The following is a 14,462-nucleotide window of genomic DNA, read 5'->3' on the forward strand; positions in this document are numbered from 1 at the left end:
GTAGTAGCATAGTATAGTATTAGTAATATCTATAATTTGGAACTTTTGCACCTCGACCTTCACCTTGGCTGATAAATGATTACATTCTTGACCTTCATTTAGACTTAAACTGCGTGTCTTAAAAGTAATATTCTCTGATAATAAAAACAGTATACACACTATACGCAAGTTCTGTCCGAGAAAGGAACGTGACAAATAATTGAAATGAGATTAATTAAACATTTAAAAACTGTAGGAAAATCATGTAAAGATTAGTTACATGACAAAAGTCTGATACGAGCTGATCGTGTCAGTGAACCCAGTAAGAGTCAGTGTCCTGTTTGCTGACGAGTTCTGCCTGACTGAGTAAAAGCTCATATAAAGAACAAGCAGAACATTTTCTCGATCAGCTAAAATGCAGTAATTGCGACAGACCTGCGTGTTTGTGTGTGTTAGAGAGAGAGACGGAGTGTTTGAGTAGAATGGTGGGAAAGATCTCTAGCAGCACATAACCAGCCAGGGCTTTGAATAATTGCACAATCTCTCACACTTTGTTAGGAATCCTTCCTCCTCTGCCTTATTTAATGAACTTGGCCAGGAGGAGACCTGTGGGCTTCAAAGATGGGGTTATGACCTCAGTCTGTACATACTGTAGTGTATGTTGTTTTTGTGGGTAAAATGTTCAAAGTCTCGCACACCTACCACACTGGTCAAAAACGGGTTGAAACCTATGCTGTAAAATTTTATTACATTTCTTACTACAAAGCAATCTTTGTGACATTTACCTTATTGTTGTAAAAAACAAATAATGGATATAAACAAACGCATGCAATAATGAAGTACTGTAGTTGGCTAAGTGTCCAAAAAGCACACATACTATTACCTACTTATATATATGTACTATTGGTAACGTTCTATTTTTATTTAACAGATTTTATTTACTTTAAGGGTTCTAAAATTTGTGTTTTTTTTGACACAAGGGAGTGGAAAGTCCTGCACAGACAGCAAGTGTGCAATAAATATTCAGGGTGAAAAAAATTTGAGTTGTGTGAGAGAGTCGTAATTCACATTTCACCAAGAATCGCGCAGACCTAGTCACAAAGCAGCTTCATAGAACCGGCTTACATTTAGATCCTTAATGAGCAAACCAGATGCAGCTGTGTCAAAAAGAAACAAAAAACTCATCATGAGGAAGAAGCCATGGGAGGTAGAAGATTCCAAAGGTCCTCTTTTAGGTGACATCAGATGAATTAGAAATAGGAATTTAGGCAAATCATTTTAAAAAATAGCAATTGAAAAAAAAAATGGTTGAAAACAAAAGCAAAAAAACAAAAACAACTGTTACTTGTTCTAGATATTTTTTTAATTTAAGGATGCCCAATTATATAAATTATAGATTGATGACTTTGATTTTAGTTCCCCTTTGAGTTCAGGAAAAGTTGGCGCTTAAAATTTTTTTTAACAGCCTTATAAACTCCTGTCCAGCTTAGCATGCTCAAACTGAAATCCCCCTGAGGTAATGCATTTTTTCATACCTTATACTCTTTCTGTTTGATTCCTTCTCCACATGCACTGATTCAATGTCTGTAAATGAGTTAACACTAAGCTACACCATAGCAAGCAACAGCAGGGGAAAAATCTAACTGGCTAACCGGACAATACAAAAAATGTAAACAAGAAAATAAACAGCATGTACTGTACTCACACACACATGCTAAAACTACCTGCCTAATATTGTGTACGTCCACCTAATGCCACCACCAGAACATGTGACACGTCGAGGCATGGGCTCCACAAGACTGTGGTACCGATCTGGCATCGAAGACATTGGCAGCAGATCCTTTACGTAGCGCGTAATGTTCATTTAAAGTTTTTACCAGTTTACTGAATCCCTGATCGCTACCAGTGCTAACGTACTGTATGTCTCTGTTAGGAAAAATGTGATGGTATGTTATTTCGTTAAGTCTTTGTGAGTGGTTGCATTAATGGGAGAGCACTCGATTTATGAATGTGCTGCAGTTTTGTTCGTCAACTCCCTTAACTAAAGAGTTTGCAAACAGCTAAACTCTTAAGCCAAACCAATAAAAGAAAAAAATCAGTTTGCATTGCTAAGCTAAACAATTCACATTGCTAAGTTAAAAAACCACAGCCAGTTTGCTCTTTTGCCTCTTTAAACTCCCCAATTGTATTACAGGATGCTAACAGCTTTTGCTCACAAGTGAGCTATCTAACTATAATTTTTGGCTAAACTAAACATGTGTAAGTGTGTTTGGGCTTTTAGGGAAGATTGAGTGCCTCGCTGTGAAGCAAATGCATTTATAACACAAAACGAAAGCAGTAAGTATCTTGTTTTCAGAATCTTTGGAGGCCAATAATCATAATAGAAATCAAATTAATTGTACAACTGTACAAAGAAGTACATTTGAAATGTTACTAAAACATTCTTGACTGCAAATCTACTACTAAAGTAGACCAGGAGTGTCAATAATAATTTGTAGTTTGGTTTCCGTTTGCAACCAAGAAAATGGCAAATGCAACTAAGAGATAACAAAAACACTTTGATTTGGTACCTATATAATCCAGACCTACTGAGTTAAGTATTAATTATTTTGTCAGTAAGTCTTTAAAGTGTAAATGAGCAGGTTTAAGAGAGAGAACAGAGCTTGTTTGTAAAAAAAGTTTGTATTTTTTTACACCCTACTTACTGCTACTGCTGTTTAATTTTTTGAATGAGTTCCTAGTCTTACTGTAAAAAGACTAAAGCTGATTATCTGTTCTTTTTCTTTTTTCCGTCACAAAGTAAAATGGTTGTTTACTTTAACAAATACAAAAAATGTTGTGGTTAAAGTCAGTAACTAATTGTTAGTAATTTCACTTTATTAAGATTCATCATGTTTCAGTCTTGTAACACAAAATCACTGAGCAAGAAATGTGAGTGATCCATTTAGGTTTAAAAAAGAAAAACTATAACGCGTCCTGTTTGCAGGGACAGTTTTAATTTGAGTAGTTTGTGAAAGCTCTCTTTGTTTTCCAGAAGTACTCTGTAGTAGTGTTGTTACTTAAGTAATATTTACTAAGAGAACAAGTTGTAATAGATGCATGACTCAGTGCCTTTTCTCTGTTAGTTTCTGTTTCTTCACTTTCAGCTGCTGTTTGTTTAACGTTTGAACCTGTGTTAACTAATGAGCGATCGGTTCAGAAAGCAGCCTGTGATCTCCTGTACTGCTGAGTTTCGAACTTTTAAACCTGTACTGCTTCTCTCCCGTGATTTTAAACATAATATTTTTCATTATATTTATGGTTATGTAACAGCTTTATATTGACTATCTTTGGGTAAAGATTATCTGCTTTTTTTAGCATTCGATCTCATGAGCAAAACCAGGAATTCATTTTTATCATTTTCTTCATACCAAGTACGTGTCTACATCGATACTGATGTTCTTACCAAAACCATGCAGCTTTTTCATTGTTGAGTAATATGTCATGCAAAAAAAAAAATTTTTTACTGCTGTATCTTTTAGTTTTTGCCATGCACTGCCATAAACAAACTCCTCTTAAGTTTTATATTTAACATGTTACGGCTTTTAAACTGGTTATAAAGCATGTATGTGTCTCAGTGCTTGCAGAACTCGCAGAAGTGCAGTCACTTGTGAGAGTTTATTTGCATGCTTGCTTCACTAAGTGTGTTTACACCGATCCTACTTTAACAGCAATAATGGGAATAGTAGCCTAGTTGCAGTTAAAATGCATAATGTTTCTATCTCCGTCTGAACAATCCAAGCCGATCCGAATTAATCTTTAATCAGAATGAGAGTGGTGGTGGATAGTTAAATATTTGCCATGTAAATACTTGATCTGATCGTTTCTTTCTTGTCGGTCTAAATTTAATTTCTGTGCATATTTGCCCCATGTGGAGGTAACTTCCACTCCATTTCTAATCTATAAACTCTTTACTTTCATCTACAGGGTCTCTGGCTCACTGATTAACCTGCCAAGTAGTAAAGCATCTAACCAATCATAGAGGAGACTTCTTCTATCCAATCAGAACACCGATAAAGGGATGTGTTAGAAAATATGGGAAGCATAACCTAACCTCAAAGTTGGGCAGAAATACTCTCACTTCTGATTCCTTGAACCACTTTGCACGTCAATAAAGTTAAATTCTGATTAAATCCTTCGGGCATGTAAACACCATGTTCTGGGATGTAAACACGCATCTTATCAGATCCGCATCCATATAAACAGTTCTGTTGGAATCTTTAATCAGAATAAATTAAATCAGATTAAAGTTTTTTTGGCGTATAAATGAATCTACTATTCGATGCTTCTAAATGACCAGTGTGCACATTTCATAGCACATTGCACTAATTTATAATGACTGCTTATGCTCTGAGAACTCCGGTCTAAGTCAGTGTTGTCTGTTTGTATATGTAAGCGAGACAGCTTACATATGGTGCCACATGGTCATCAGGTGTTAGCATCAGAGCATTTTTGACAAGTACGAGTAAATGAGTATGAGATACTGAGCTGAAAACCAGTAAACGTATTAGAGGTTGTTGATGGTCGATAATGAATTAATTTTTACTTATTTAGATAACTTATTTTTGATAACTTTGTCATACTGAATAAAACTGGTGTCTGACTTTCAAGCAGGGATCCTAAACATTTCTGTCTCTCATACACCATAGTTTCTCTTATCTTTGCTTGCCAAACAGATAAAGCCTTCAAAGTATTCTCTTGCTAAACAGGAATAAAGGGGTTGGATAAAGAAAGTGAAACAATGTGGCGTTAATCAGGGCTCTTTTTTGCATTACTGTTTTATTAAATGTAGGGGTCGGGATTATGGAGGATAGAGTGACGTATCCTTTTTTTTTTTTTTTTAGCACAACCAAGATAATATGATAAATTGAATTTTATTTTATTTTAACAAACTGTACAAACATGACCAAGCAAAAAATAAAAATAAATAATGGATTGCATACGCAAAACAATAGCACAAATACATATGATGTGTTTTTATGGTTGTTTTTTAGTTGTTTATATGACAAAAAACAAGGAGCAATTCATTGCATATGATCTCACCAAGGTTAAGTTTAAGCAATTTCACAAGTGATCTTTAACTTTAAGCAAAACTGTATTTTGGGATTGTCTTGACAAAGTATTTTATTCAATTTATATTTCATGTTTGTCTTAACGCATATCACAGGTAGGCCTGAATAAAGGTAATACCTTCCTCTGGATGTGTCTCTGTGCGCTTGTCCTGACACGAGAACATGATCTCATCATTTAGGATTTCAGAGCACTTCTGTTACATTTGTGTATGTGTGCGTGTGGTTTAAGGGGTAGGATGAGGCAAATAGTGTAAAAATGATCTAATTTTAGTTATTGGCTCATAATCTATATCACGTCAGCAAGTTCTAAGATCATGCACATGTGCCTGGTCACCTCTGTGCTCTCAGGAGGTTAAGTGTAGTCTTAAATAATGAACTAATGTTTTATATACACGAGATACATAGTGTATGTCTGTGTGTAAGTATGTACAGTGTGTGTATGTGTGTGTATGTACACTACCGTTCAAAAGTTTTGGGGTCACTTTCTAACTCCATGATCGTTCTTGATTTTTAATTTCGTTATACATTGTAAAGGAATGCTGAATGTGTCCAAAAAATACATTAATCTCCTTTGAACAGTTAATGGTGAGACGTGTCTGCTACTTATACTCTGTAAAGACTTCATAACGCCTCTAATCTAAGGTGCTGTTAATTGGTCGTTTTTCAGGCTGATAACTCTAAATGAACTTCTCGTCTGCGGCAGAGGTAGGTTTTGTAGGTGTACAGTATGTATGTATGTACGTACATCTATGCGTGTGGGTGTATGCGTGTGTGCACACGCACACAAACACGCACACACACACTGTATACACGCATACAAACACTTTCTTGATTTAGTTTTTATCCAGGATCACTCCATCACCTGACTGCCTACATTAACCTTCCTCTGTCTTCTCAGTGTGGCAACTTTAGCAGTCTGTCTCAGTTATTCTAAATTATAAAATTAAAAAAAGGATCCAAAATAGGATATTTGTCATCATCCATGTGGAAATTAGCATACAGTTTATTCATTACTAATTCAGGTGTTGGGGTAGTAGCCCAGTTTAAAAGGTCCCAGGTTTAAACCCCACGACCACCAAGTTGTCCCTGTTGGGGCCCTTGAGCAAGGCCCTTAACCCTCAGTTGCTCAGATGTATAATGAGATAATGTACATCGCTTTAGATAAAAGCGTCTGCCAAATGCTTAAATGTAATTCACTGCACTCACTGAGCACTTTATTGGGAACGCTCATTTGCATATGTATTCATGCAATTATCCAATCAGCCAGTCATGTGGCGGCAGTGTGCTGCATAAAAATCATGCAGATACAGGTCAAGCGCTTCAGTTAATGATCACATCAATCATTAAAATGTGGAATTGTGTGATCTCTGTGATTTTGACCGTGGCATGATTGTTGGTGCCAGACAGGCTGGTTTGAGTGTTTCTTCAACTGCTGATCTCCTGGGGTTTCATGCACAGCACTCCCTAGTGTTTACTCAGAATGATGTAATAAAGAAAACACCCATTAAGTGGCAGTTCTGAGTACAGAAACCCCTTTGTAGAAAAGAGAAGTCAACAGAGACTGGCTGGACTGGTTCCGGCTGACAGAAATGTTACAGTAACTCAGGTAACCACACTGTTCAATTGAGGCAGGCAGAAAAGCATCTTAGAATACACATGTTGAACCTTGAGGTTGATTGGCTACAACAGCAGAAGACCAAGTTTGGTTCCACTCCTGTCAGATATGAACAGAAAGCTGAGGCTGCAGTGGACACCCACACCGGACAGCTGAAGAGTAGAAAAAGCCTGGTGTGATGAATGTCCATTTCTGCTGAGGGACACAAATGGAAAGGTCAGAGTTTTGCAACAACAGCATGGACTTTGCCCTGTGGCGACGGTCCAGACCATCCAGGAGGTGGGTGAGATGGTATTCACGAATTGTTGCTGAACATGGCTACATGTGGCTACTATATGTATGATAATGCACCATGTCACAAAGCAAAGGTTGTCTCAAACTGATTTCATGAGCCACCAGTAGAACACTTTTGGGATGTGGTAGAACAAGAGATTCAAAGAGTTAAAATGCAACTGAAAAACATTGCATCATGTCAATCTCACTTACCAGTTTTTAACATCATGTGGAATCCATTCGCTGAAGAGTTGAGGCTGTTTTGAGGTGAAAAAGGGAGGCCCTACCCAGTATTATCATAGCGAAAGTAATATAGTGCTCAGTCAGTGTAGATTACCATATTAAAACATAGTTACATACTTTGTTTCAAATACTGCCTGTTATTTAAGCAGCATCACATGAGAGAGAGTGCTGTTTTGCTTAAATATCGGCATGGCTCCGATGCAGTCCTAGCCAACACGCATCATTCCGCTACAGGCAGGCAACCGACAGTTAATGACGGACTGTAAGTGTAATCAATGAGTGAAAGTAGTTTTGAATTCTTCGCAGCACTATGCAAACAAAAGGTGAGGAGAATAAAACATGGAGGTGGTGGCCATTCCTGTAAATCCTGTAAATCAAATAAAATATCTGCTCTGTTAAATTCCAGGATAAGGGGATGAATTTAAGTGAAAAGCTAGTGTCATAGGGAATTCAGTCATTTGTTCCACGCTAAGTAGTGCCCTTGATCAGGGGTTAGAGAGGGATTTCCACAGGGTTACTTAAGATCACAACGTTATAAGATGTGTTTTCTTGTTGAAAGTGCTTCTATGACTGGTTTTAAATGTTTTGAAGCTGATCTCCACTCTTCACCCATGCTAGCGACCGACAGTTAGTGTAATTAATGGCTTTTAGAACACCCATGATGCGGTGTAATGCATGCCGTTAAAGTGCTGTTATGCTCTATTATTACCACTCGTAGAATTCCTTTCAGCCAATGGCGACATTTAGACTGAAAACTGACTGTTGTTTAATGAGAATCACAGAGTCTGGGACATTATCCCTTGCTTAACCGATTATGTTTTGGGTGTATGTTCCCATTAAATTATTTAAACTTTTTTTTTTTTTTACAATGTTGGGGTTAAATATAATTTTTATTTTAATTAGCTTTTCATACCGATTGCTAAATTGTAATCTTTAAATGAGAAACCTTAAGTTAAAACCATTAGTTAAGTTATGTTTATCTGAGAGGGAAAATAAAACAGCAAAATATAATCACTGGTTGAAAAAAATTAAAGAAGTTCACTTCATCTTTAAAAGTTCACACACTTTAAAACTACATATAATAAAGTTTATTAACTTCTTAAAAAGTTCTTGTTTGAAGCAGTAAACATGGAGAACAAATGAGAAAAATCATACGATTTTTCATGATAATAAAGTAGACAGCTATTTATTAGGAGAAATGTAGTAGACTGTAGCAAACACTAGAAATCTGACTTGCTGTCATCCTGACACTGATCTCGACCTTGATAACTTTTATGAAATTTTTGAACACACAAACTAAAACATTACCATCTGAGGTAGAGATAAAGTCCAAGTTTTATTACTTCAAATTCCAGTCAGCATTTCAAATAAACTGACTGATGACTGATTTCTTCAGTGTTGTGTTTATAGAACTCCGCACAATATACAGCGTAGCTTCAGTCAGACTCTTCCAGACGCAGGTTAATCCACATCCCAGACTAAATTATACTGTCATGGGGATTGTTCGTTTATAAACACTCTCTAGTCTAAAGCTGAGCTTAATCCCTGTCTGGAAACCCGGCCCTGAGGCCTGAACAGTGGGGGAAGTTTTTCAGGGGCCAAGCACAAATTAATATCATAGTGCAAACATGGCTGTCTGTCTAAGGTATAGAATGATTGTTTGATAACTTTTTATATTACTCTTTATTTTTTTTATGCCACTTAATTGACAGTTTGAGCAAATCCCATAGAAATTATGTGATGGGTGAAACCTCAGGAATGATCTGGGAAGTAATCGTATTAGCATCATGTCAGAGCAGCATGCTGGCTTTTATAGTGAGGGATTATAGTGGAGTGACTACTTTTTTGTTTCGTTTCATAGCAGCACCTCTATAATGCACACACATTTAAAACAAAAGCACCTGCTCGATACCATTTTCAAGGTTCTTGCATCTGATTTTTAAAAGTGGTTAGTTTTGCAACATAATATATTATTTCGTTCAGCTAGGGATCAAATACTTAGATTTTAAGCCATGTTTATTACTAAGCAAACTTATCAGCCTTAATTGCATGACCTTGTCATTTTCTAGGCTGTGCTCAAAATTTTATTTATTTATTTGAAGTTCTTTTGTGCTTTCGGTATGCACCATATATGCTCATCATAACACAGTGCTATTATTAGTCCCACGTAGTATAAACTAACTGACTATCCTAGTTTAATAGCTATGTAGATTAATTTTTTTTTTCTTCTGGTAATAAAGATGATGGAAGGATTGGCTCCTAAACTACAGGCAAGGCATTTTTTAGAATATCATTGTACCTGACATTTTTTTTCCTCCATGTTAGTTTTTCGATGTGACCAAAAATGCCTTGCAGCCACTTTACACAAGATTATAGATAAGTGTGCCTTAGTGATTGAAAGGGGGAAAAAATTTAAAGTAACTTTCTAGTAAAGCCAAAAAACAATAAATTGTAAATTGTAAAATGCTTTTCTCTTGTATACATTTTTTTTTCTTTTTTCTAGTTTCAGAGTACCCTATGACTCCTGACACTCCAGTCAGCACCAACACCAGTCGCCTGGCTGCGCTCAAGAAACAGAACGACATCGAGCTCAAAGTGAAGCAGGGTGCCGAGAACATGATACAGATGTACTCCAATGGTTCCCACAAGGTAGCGTGCTTCAGAGTTTCTATTAGCCTGGGTGTCGGGTAGATGAAGCGCAAGAGTCTTAATGATGAAGTGGGTGATTTTGAAAGCTCCTGGGCAATGCGAGGTCGCACTTAAACCTATTTAAGGTGAATTGGTTTAACTCTATCCGTTGGCTCAGTTGTGATGACGTGACGCTCGGCGTCAAAACAAGAAGCGCATGCGTGAAACATGATACTCAGTGCTTTTTAATACAAGTTAAATTGTATTAAAAATCTTTGCTCGTCTTGCGGAACACTCGTAAACCGTGTTACTCGGAATCCGAGGTTCCAAGAACCAAGAAATGTAGAAATGTAGAAACCTTGAAATAACTGGTGCAAAGGAGCGGTGACTTTTAACAGTAAGTTAGAGTTATAGAAGCATTGATACCTGACATAATGCATAGAAAAGTGGGTCGATATTCTTCTATAAAAATTGTCATATTGCTCTAGTACAGTTATCTGCATAGTTTGTGTCTTCAATAAATTTGCTAATGAGTGTTTAGACAAGGTAGGTGGACATTGAGTGGCTATAAGTTGACCTGAATATATGGAATGCATATTTTTACCAGGGAAGCTAGAAATTAATTTTGTTTCCTTAATTAAGGTCATTTATTCCCCACATTACATGGTACATCAGTATAGAACCGAGGATCATTTCAATGCAAGCTAATGTTGCATTCTACAATATCTCATAGTTTCCTGTGTGCGGTGCGGTGTGTGTTTGCGCGCGTGTCTCAGCTGCAGCCAAAATCAACAGATTGCAATTAAAAAGTCATGTATTGTGTGCAAGTAGTGAGGATCCTGAATTCATGTCCATGTGGTGTAAAGGACAAGCAGGGCTTTCTGTCCCACACTGAGCCCTTTAGATTCTCTTCCATGAGTGGTGTGAATGAGGTGTGTGTTCTTCCAATGAATGGGACTTCATTCCACTGTATTCGAGCTAGTGTCTGTAGAAATATTATTGATGTCGCCATTGGAAAAACAGTTAATAATCTTTTTTGTATTTTTGTTTATTATGCTTAGGACTATTTTCGTCTGTCTCTTTAGCACTGCTGTACAATAAGCGTTTCTGCAAGCTGAGAATACATAAACACACCAGGACCGATGAGGTGTAAGGAAGCTGAAGGCAATTCAAATGTCAAGATAATATCGTAATGCATGATTATTTATTTTGATATGATAATTGAATATTGGAAGCTGTCTAGCTACAAGTATGTAATCATTTTGCATAATAATGACTTACACCTGCATTTTATCAGTTTGCAAAAAACCTTTTTATATCTTTTGGGTAACTGGTAGTTGTTTAACATGGAGGAGCAGGACTTCCTGTGGAGGTGGAAAGCACTTCCTGCCAAAAAAGCTTCTGAAATGGCTGTCAAAAGGAAACGGAGTACTTGATGTCTGACACATTTACATTTGTTGGACTTGTTAAATGATTGCACAAGTGATCTATCGTTGTTCTTTTAAGTGGCAATTTATGTATCTTCACATTAACTTAAAAATTTTTTTTTTTTTTTTTTTTTTTTTTTTTTTAAGTGATTTCTAAATTTATATACATGTTTTGCATTTGAGGTGGTAAAATGTTGCCATTTGTCCATAATTCTACATCCGACATGCTCTAAACTATTGACATGTTGGCAGGCAGCTCATTGCTGTGAGCATTACATCCTGTGTTGTATTCTACGATAGTTTAAAATTGTAAAAAAAAATCTAAATTTTCAAATCGTATAGTAATTGTAAAATTGTGATGCTTGTAGAATCACAATACAGATCAAATGCACAGTCCAAAGACTTGCAGCTTAGGTTAAAAGTGCAATCCCGAATTGTTTGTAGTATGCCTCTAAGTCTCCTGGGATAGGCTCCGGAATAGACAGAATAAAGTGGTATAGACGATGAATAAATGAATGAATTAAGAACACTAGACAGGCTTTAGATTAAAGAAAAGCTTCATGTTTGCTTTTGCTTTCCTTTCCAGGATCGTAAGCTACTTGCCATGGCCCAGCAAATGCTCCAGGATAGCAAGACCAAAATTGAGTTTATCCGCATGCAGATCCTCAAAGCGAGTCAGAACAATGAGAGCTTTGAGAATAATGAAGGTAAATGTTTCTTTTAATTAGACTCTTAACCCTAGATCTTCTCAATACTTAGTAATAAATGTGCTGTTAAGCCAGGGCATCTCTTTATAGCTTATAGCAATACTTAAGTCGTTACCTCATGTTAATCAGTTTTAAATGCCCTTACAATGTTTGGGCAGCTTAAGTTAGCATCCGTGTATGGAAAAAAAAAAAGTTGGAGGTAGTGAGGCTTCCCATAACATAGCTTTTAGTTTTAGGCGAATTTGCCATGAAAATACATTTTGTGTAGTATTGCTTTTTTTCTTAGTAATATTGAAAGGGTTACCTGGAATAATGGTTTCCTTAATCTGACAACTTGTTAAACATTTTAAATGCCACAACAGGTTAGCAAAATACAAATTCGGATCAAGGCCTAAAAATGTTTAGCTCAATGCTAGTTACAAACGTAGTTGAAAAAAGATCCTTGCTTATAAGCCTCAGGGCACGTAATGTGATTTGCTCACTGATTTAATATCACTTTGATCTAAGACAGACAAAGTTGTGGCTGTGTCAGAAACAGTTTATAAATCTTTGCATGTAACCATGGTAACAACATTGTCAACACAGCAGCACGGCTACGAACATGGATGTACCATTGTGGCCACATCACACTGACCAAGTACGGCCTCCAAACAAATGATCTGTGTACAACACGCGACCTGTGCATTCATTAGATTCACATTTAAAGTATGAGTGTTCTTCCTCAACTGGTAGCTGCGCGATTTTATTGTAAGCTTTGCTTGGCTGAAGCTAATGTTGGTGACCTTTGACCCTGCAGTGCCTACAAACAAGTCTATAATCAGTCCTCTCGATCTGCGGCTGGAGGAGCTTCGTCATCACTTCAGGATCGAGTCTGCTGTTGCAGAGGGAGCCAAAAATGTCATGAAGCTGCTCGGCTCAGGGAAAGCTCACTCAGAGGTGTGTTCCATTGATCACAATCTGTTTTAATGAGAATAGTTTATATAAACACGAATAACATTTGGTAGTAAATGCATCATGGCTGGGAAAGGTCCAGGCCTTCTTTGTCTATCAGTCTTGGCATAATTGAAAGTAAAAGTTTGTTCACATTGCATTGTGAATTCTCACCCATGCTGTAACAACACTGTGTGGAATGTGAGTCAGAGATTAAAAAGTCTTTTACTTGTGCTCTGTTGTTAAAGGACCATTATGTCTCACTGTAAAACTGATGTCTGCATGTTCAGAGATCTATATTATATAGCTCCGCCCAACATGGGACTTTTTCATCACTCAACCAAAATAATTTTAAGCTGTTAGTCAGTGAATTATCTGTTGACGAACCCTGTGGTAATTCACTTTTAAGTTTGTTTCATAAAGAATAATGATGGCTGACCTATTAGTGCATAATAAACAAGAATAGTAACAACATGTGAGCATTATGAGTTATTCAGGTGTATAAACGTATACAATTGATGCACTAAGATAACTGATCTGAATCTGACTTCAGGCCCAGGCACGCTTTAACGAGTCGAGTCAGAAGCTGGACCTGCTGAGGTATTCTCTGGAGCAGAGGCTGAGCGAGATGTCACATAGTCATCCGAAAGCCAGTCTGATCTCCGAGGAGCTCTTAATGTTGGCGAGTCCTCAAAGTCCACGGCAGAGTATCATCTCCTCCCACAACCAGTATAGCACTGTGGCTAAACCAGCAGCTCTCACAGGTAAACATGTACACGACTATCAACAAGCAGGTGGACACACCAGCTGCAAATGATAATTTAGTACACTGGAACATAAGGGTGTCCCATTTTTATTTATTTATTTTTTTAAACTACCGCTCATCAGAGAAAAATGTCTGGTTCTGAACCCAGCAGATATTTGGACGTTTGATGACCATTGAAACGATGTCCCTCCGACACGTCCGGTCATGGTTGACAAATAGTTTCCAAATAAAAGTTAACCATACATGTGCGCATTTTGAATGCATTTCTAGGAAATGTTCTGTCGCATATTTTTACTAATTAATGCCTTTATTGGTAAAATATTTTTCAATTAATGCTGTCTTACCGTTTTTGGGACTGTTTTTGGCCAGGGACACGACGTCTGTTTGTTCTCAGACAAATGTTTGCTGGGAAGTTAGTGCAGAAATGAATTTGGAACTATAGACAGTTTAGAAAAGAAAGCTGACCTGAAAGTGAAGCTTGGTTAATGGTTTTGGTTTGAGGAGCTGAATAATTTTATGGTTTCATCATAATGTGACTTGGCAGATAACATGTTCCATCACTAAAAATAAATTATGTGCATGGAAATCATTTATTTTGAAAGGCTGTCTCAGTAGTCATCAGTGTGTGCTTGAAGCAGTAATTATTGCAGCTATTTCTGTGCTGGGATAGAAGACAAGCATGTTACAGGAGGTACTGACTGACAAACTCCATATTAAATTGTAAGTCTTGATACATTGCAGTAGTGGTTTAATGAGCAGGAGGGCCAGCGTTCTGGCTAATTT

General features: G+C 37.0%; 1 protein-coding gene across 2 annotated transcripts in view; it reads left to right on the top strand.

Moving 5' to 3' along the window:
- Positions 1-14,462, top strand: part of pkn2b (protein kinase N2b) — a 44,539-nt gene that overhangs the window by 17,077 nt on the left and 13,000 nt on the right. For both annotated transcript variants that reach the window (XM_053498690.1, XM_053498691.1), the window contains exons 3-6: positions 9,725-9,870; positions 11,863-11,983; positions 12,780-12,919; positions 13,467-13,677. In XM_053498690.1, the coding sequence (XP_053354665.1) occupies positions 9,725-9,870; positions 11,863-11,983; positions 12,780-12,919; positions 13,467-13,677 (618 nt within the window). The remainder of the gene's footprint in view (positions 1-9,724; positions 9,871-11,862; positions 11,984-12,779; positions 12,920-13,466; positions 13,678-14,462) is intronic.

Source organism: Clarias gariepinus, chromosome 6 (genome assembly GCF_024256425.1).
Source record: "Clarias gariepinus isolate MV-2021 ecotype Netherlands chromosome 6, CGAR_prim_01v2, whole genome shotgun sequence".
Classification (NCBI taxonomy): Eukaryota; Metazoa; Chordata; class Actinopteri; order Siluriformes; family Clariidae; genus Clarias; species Clarias gariepinus.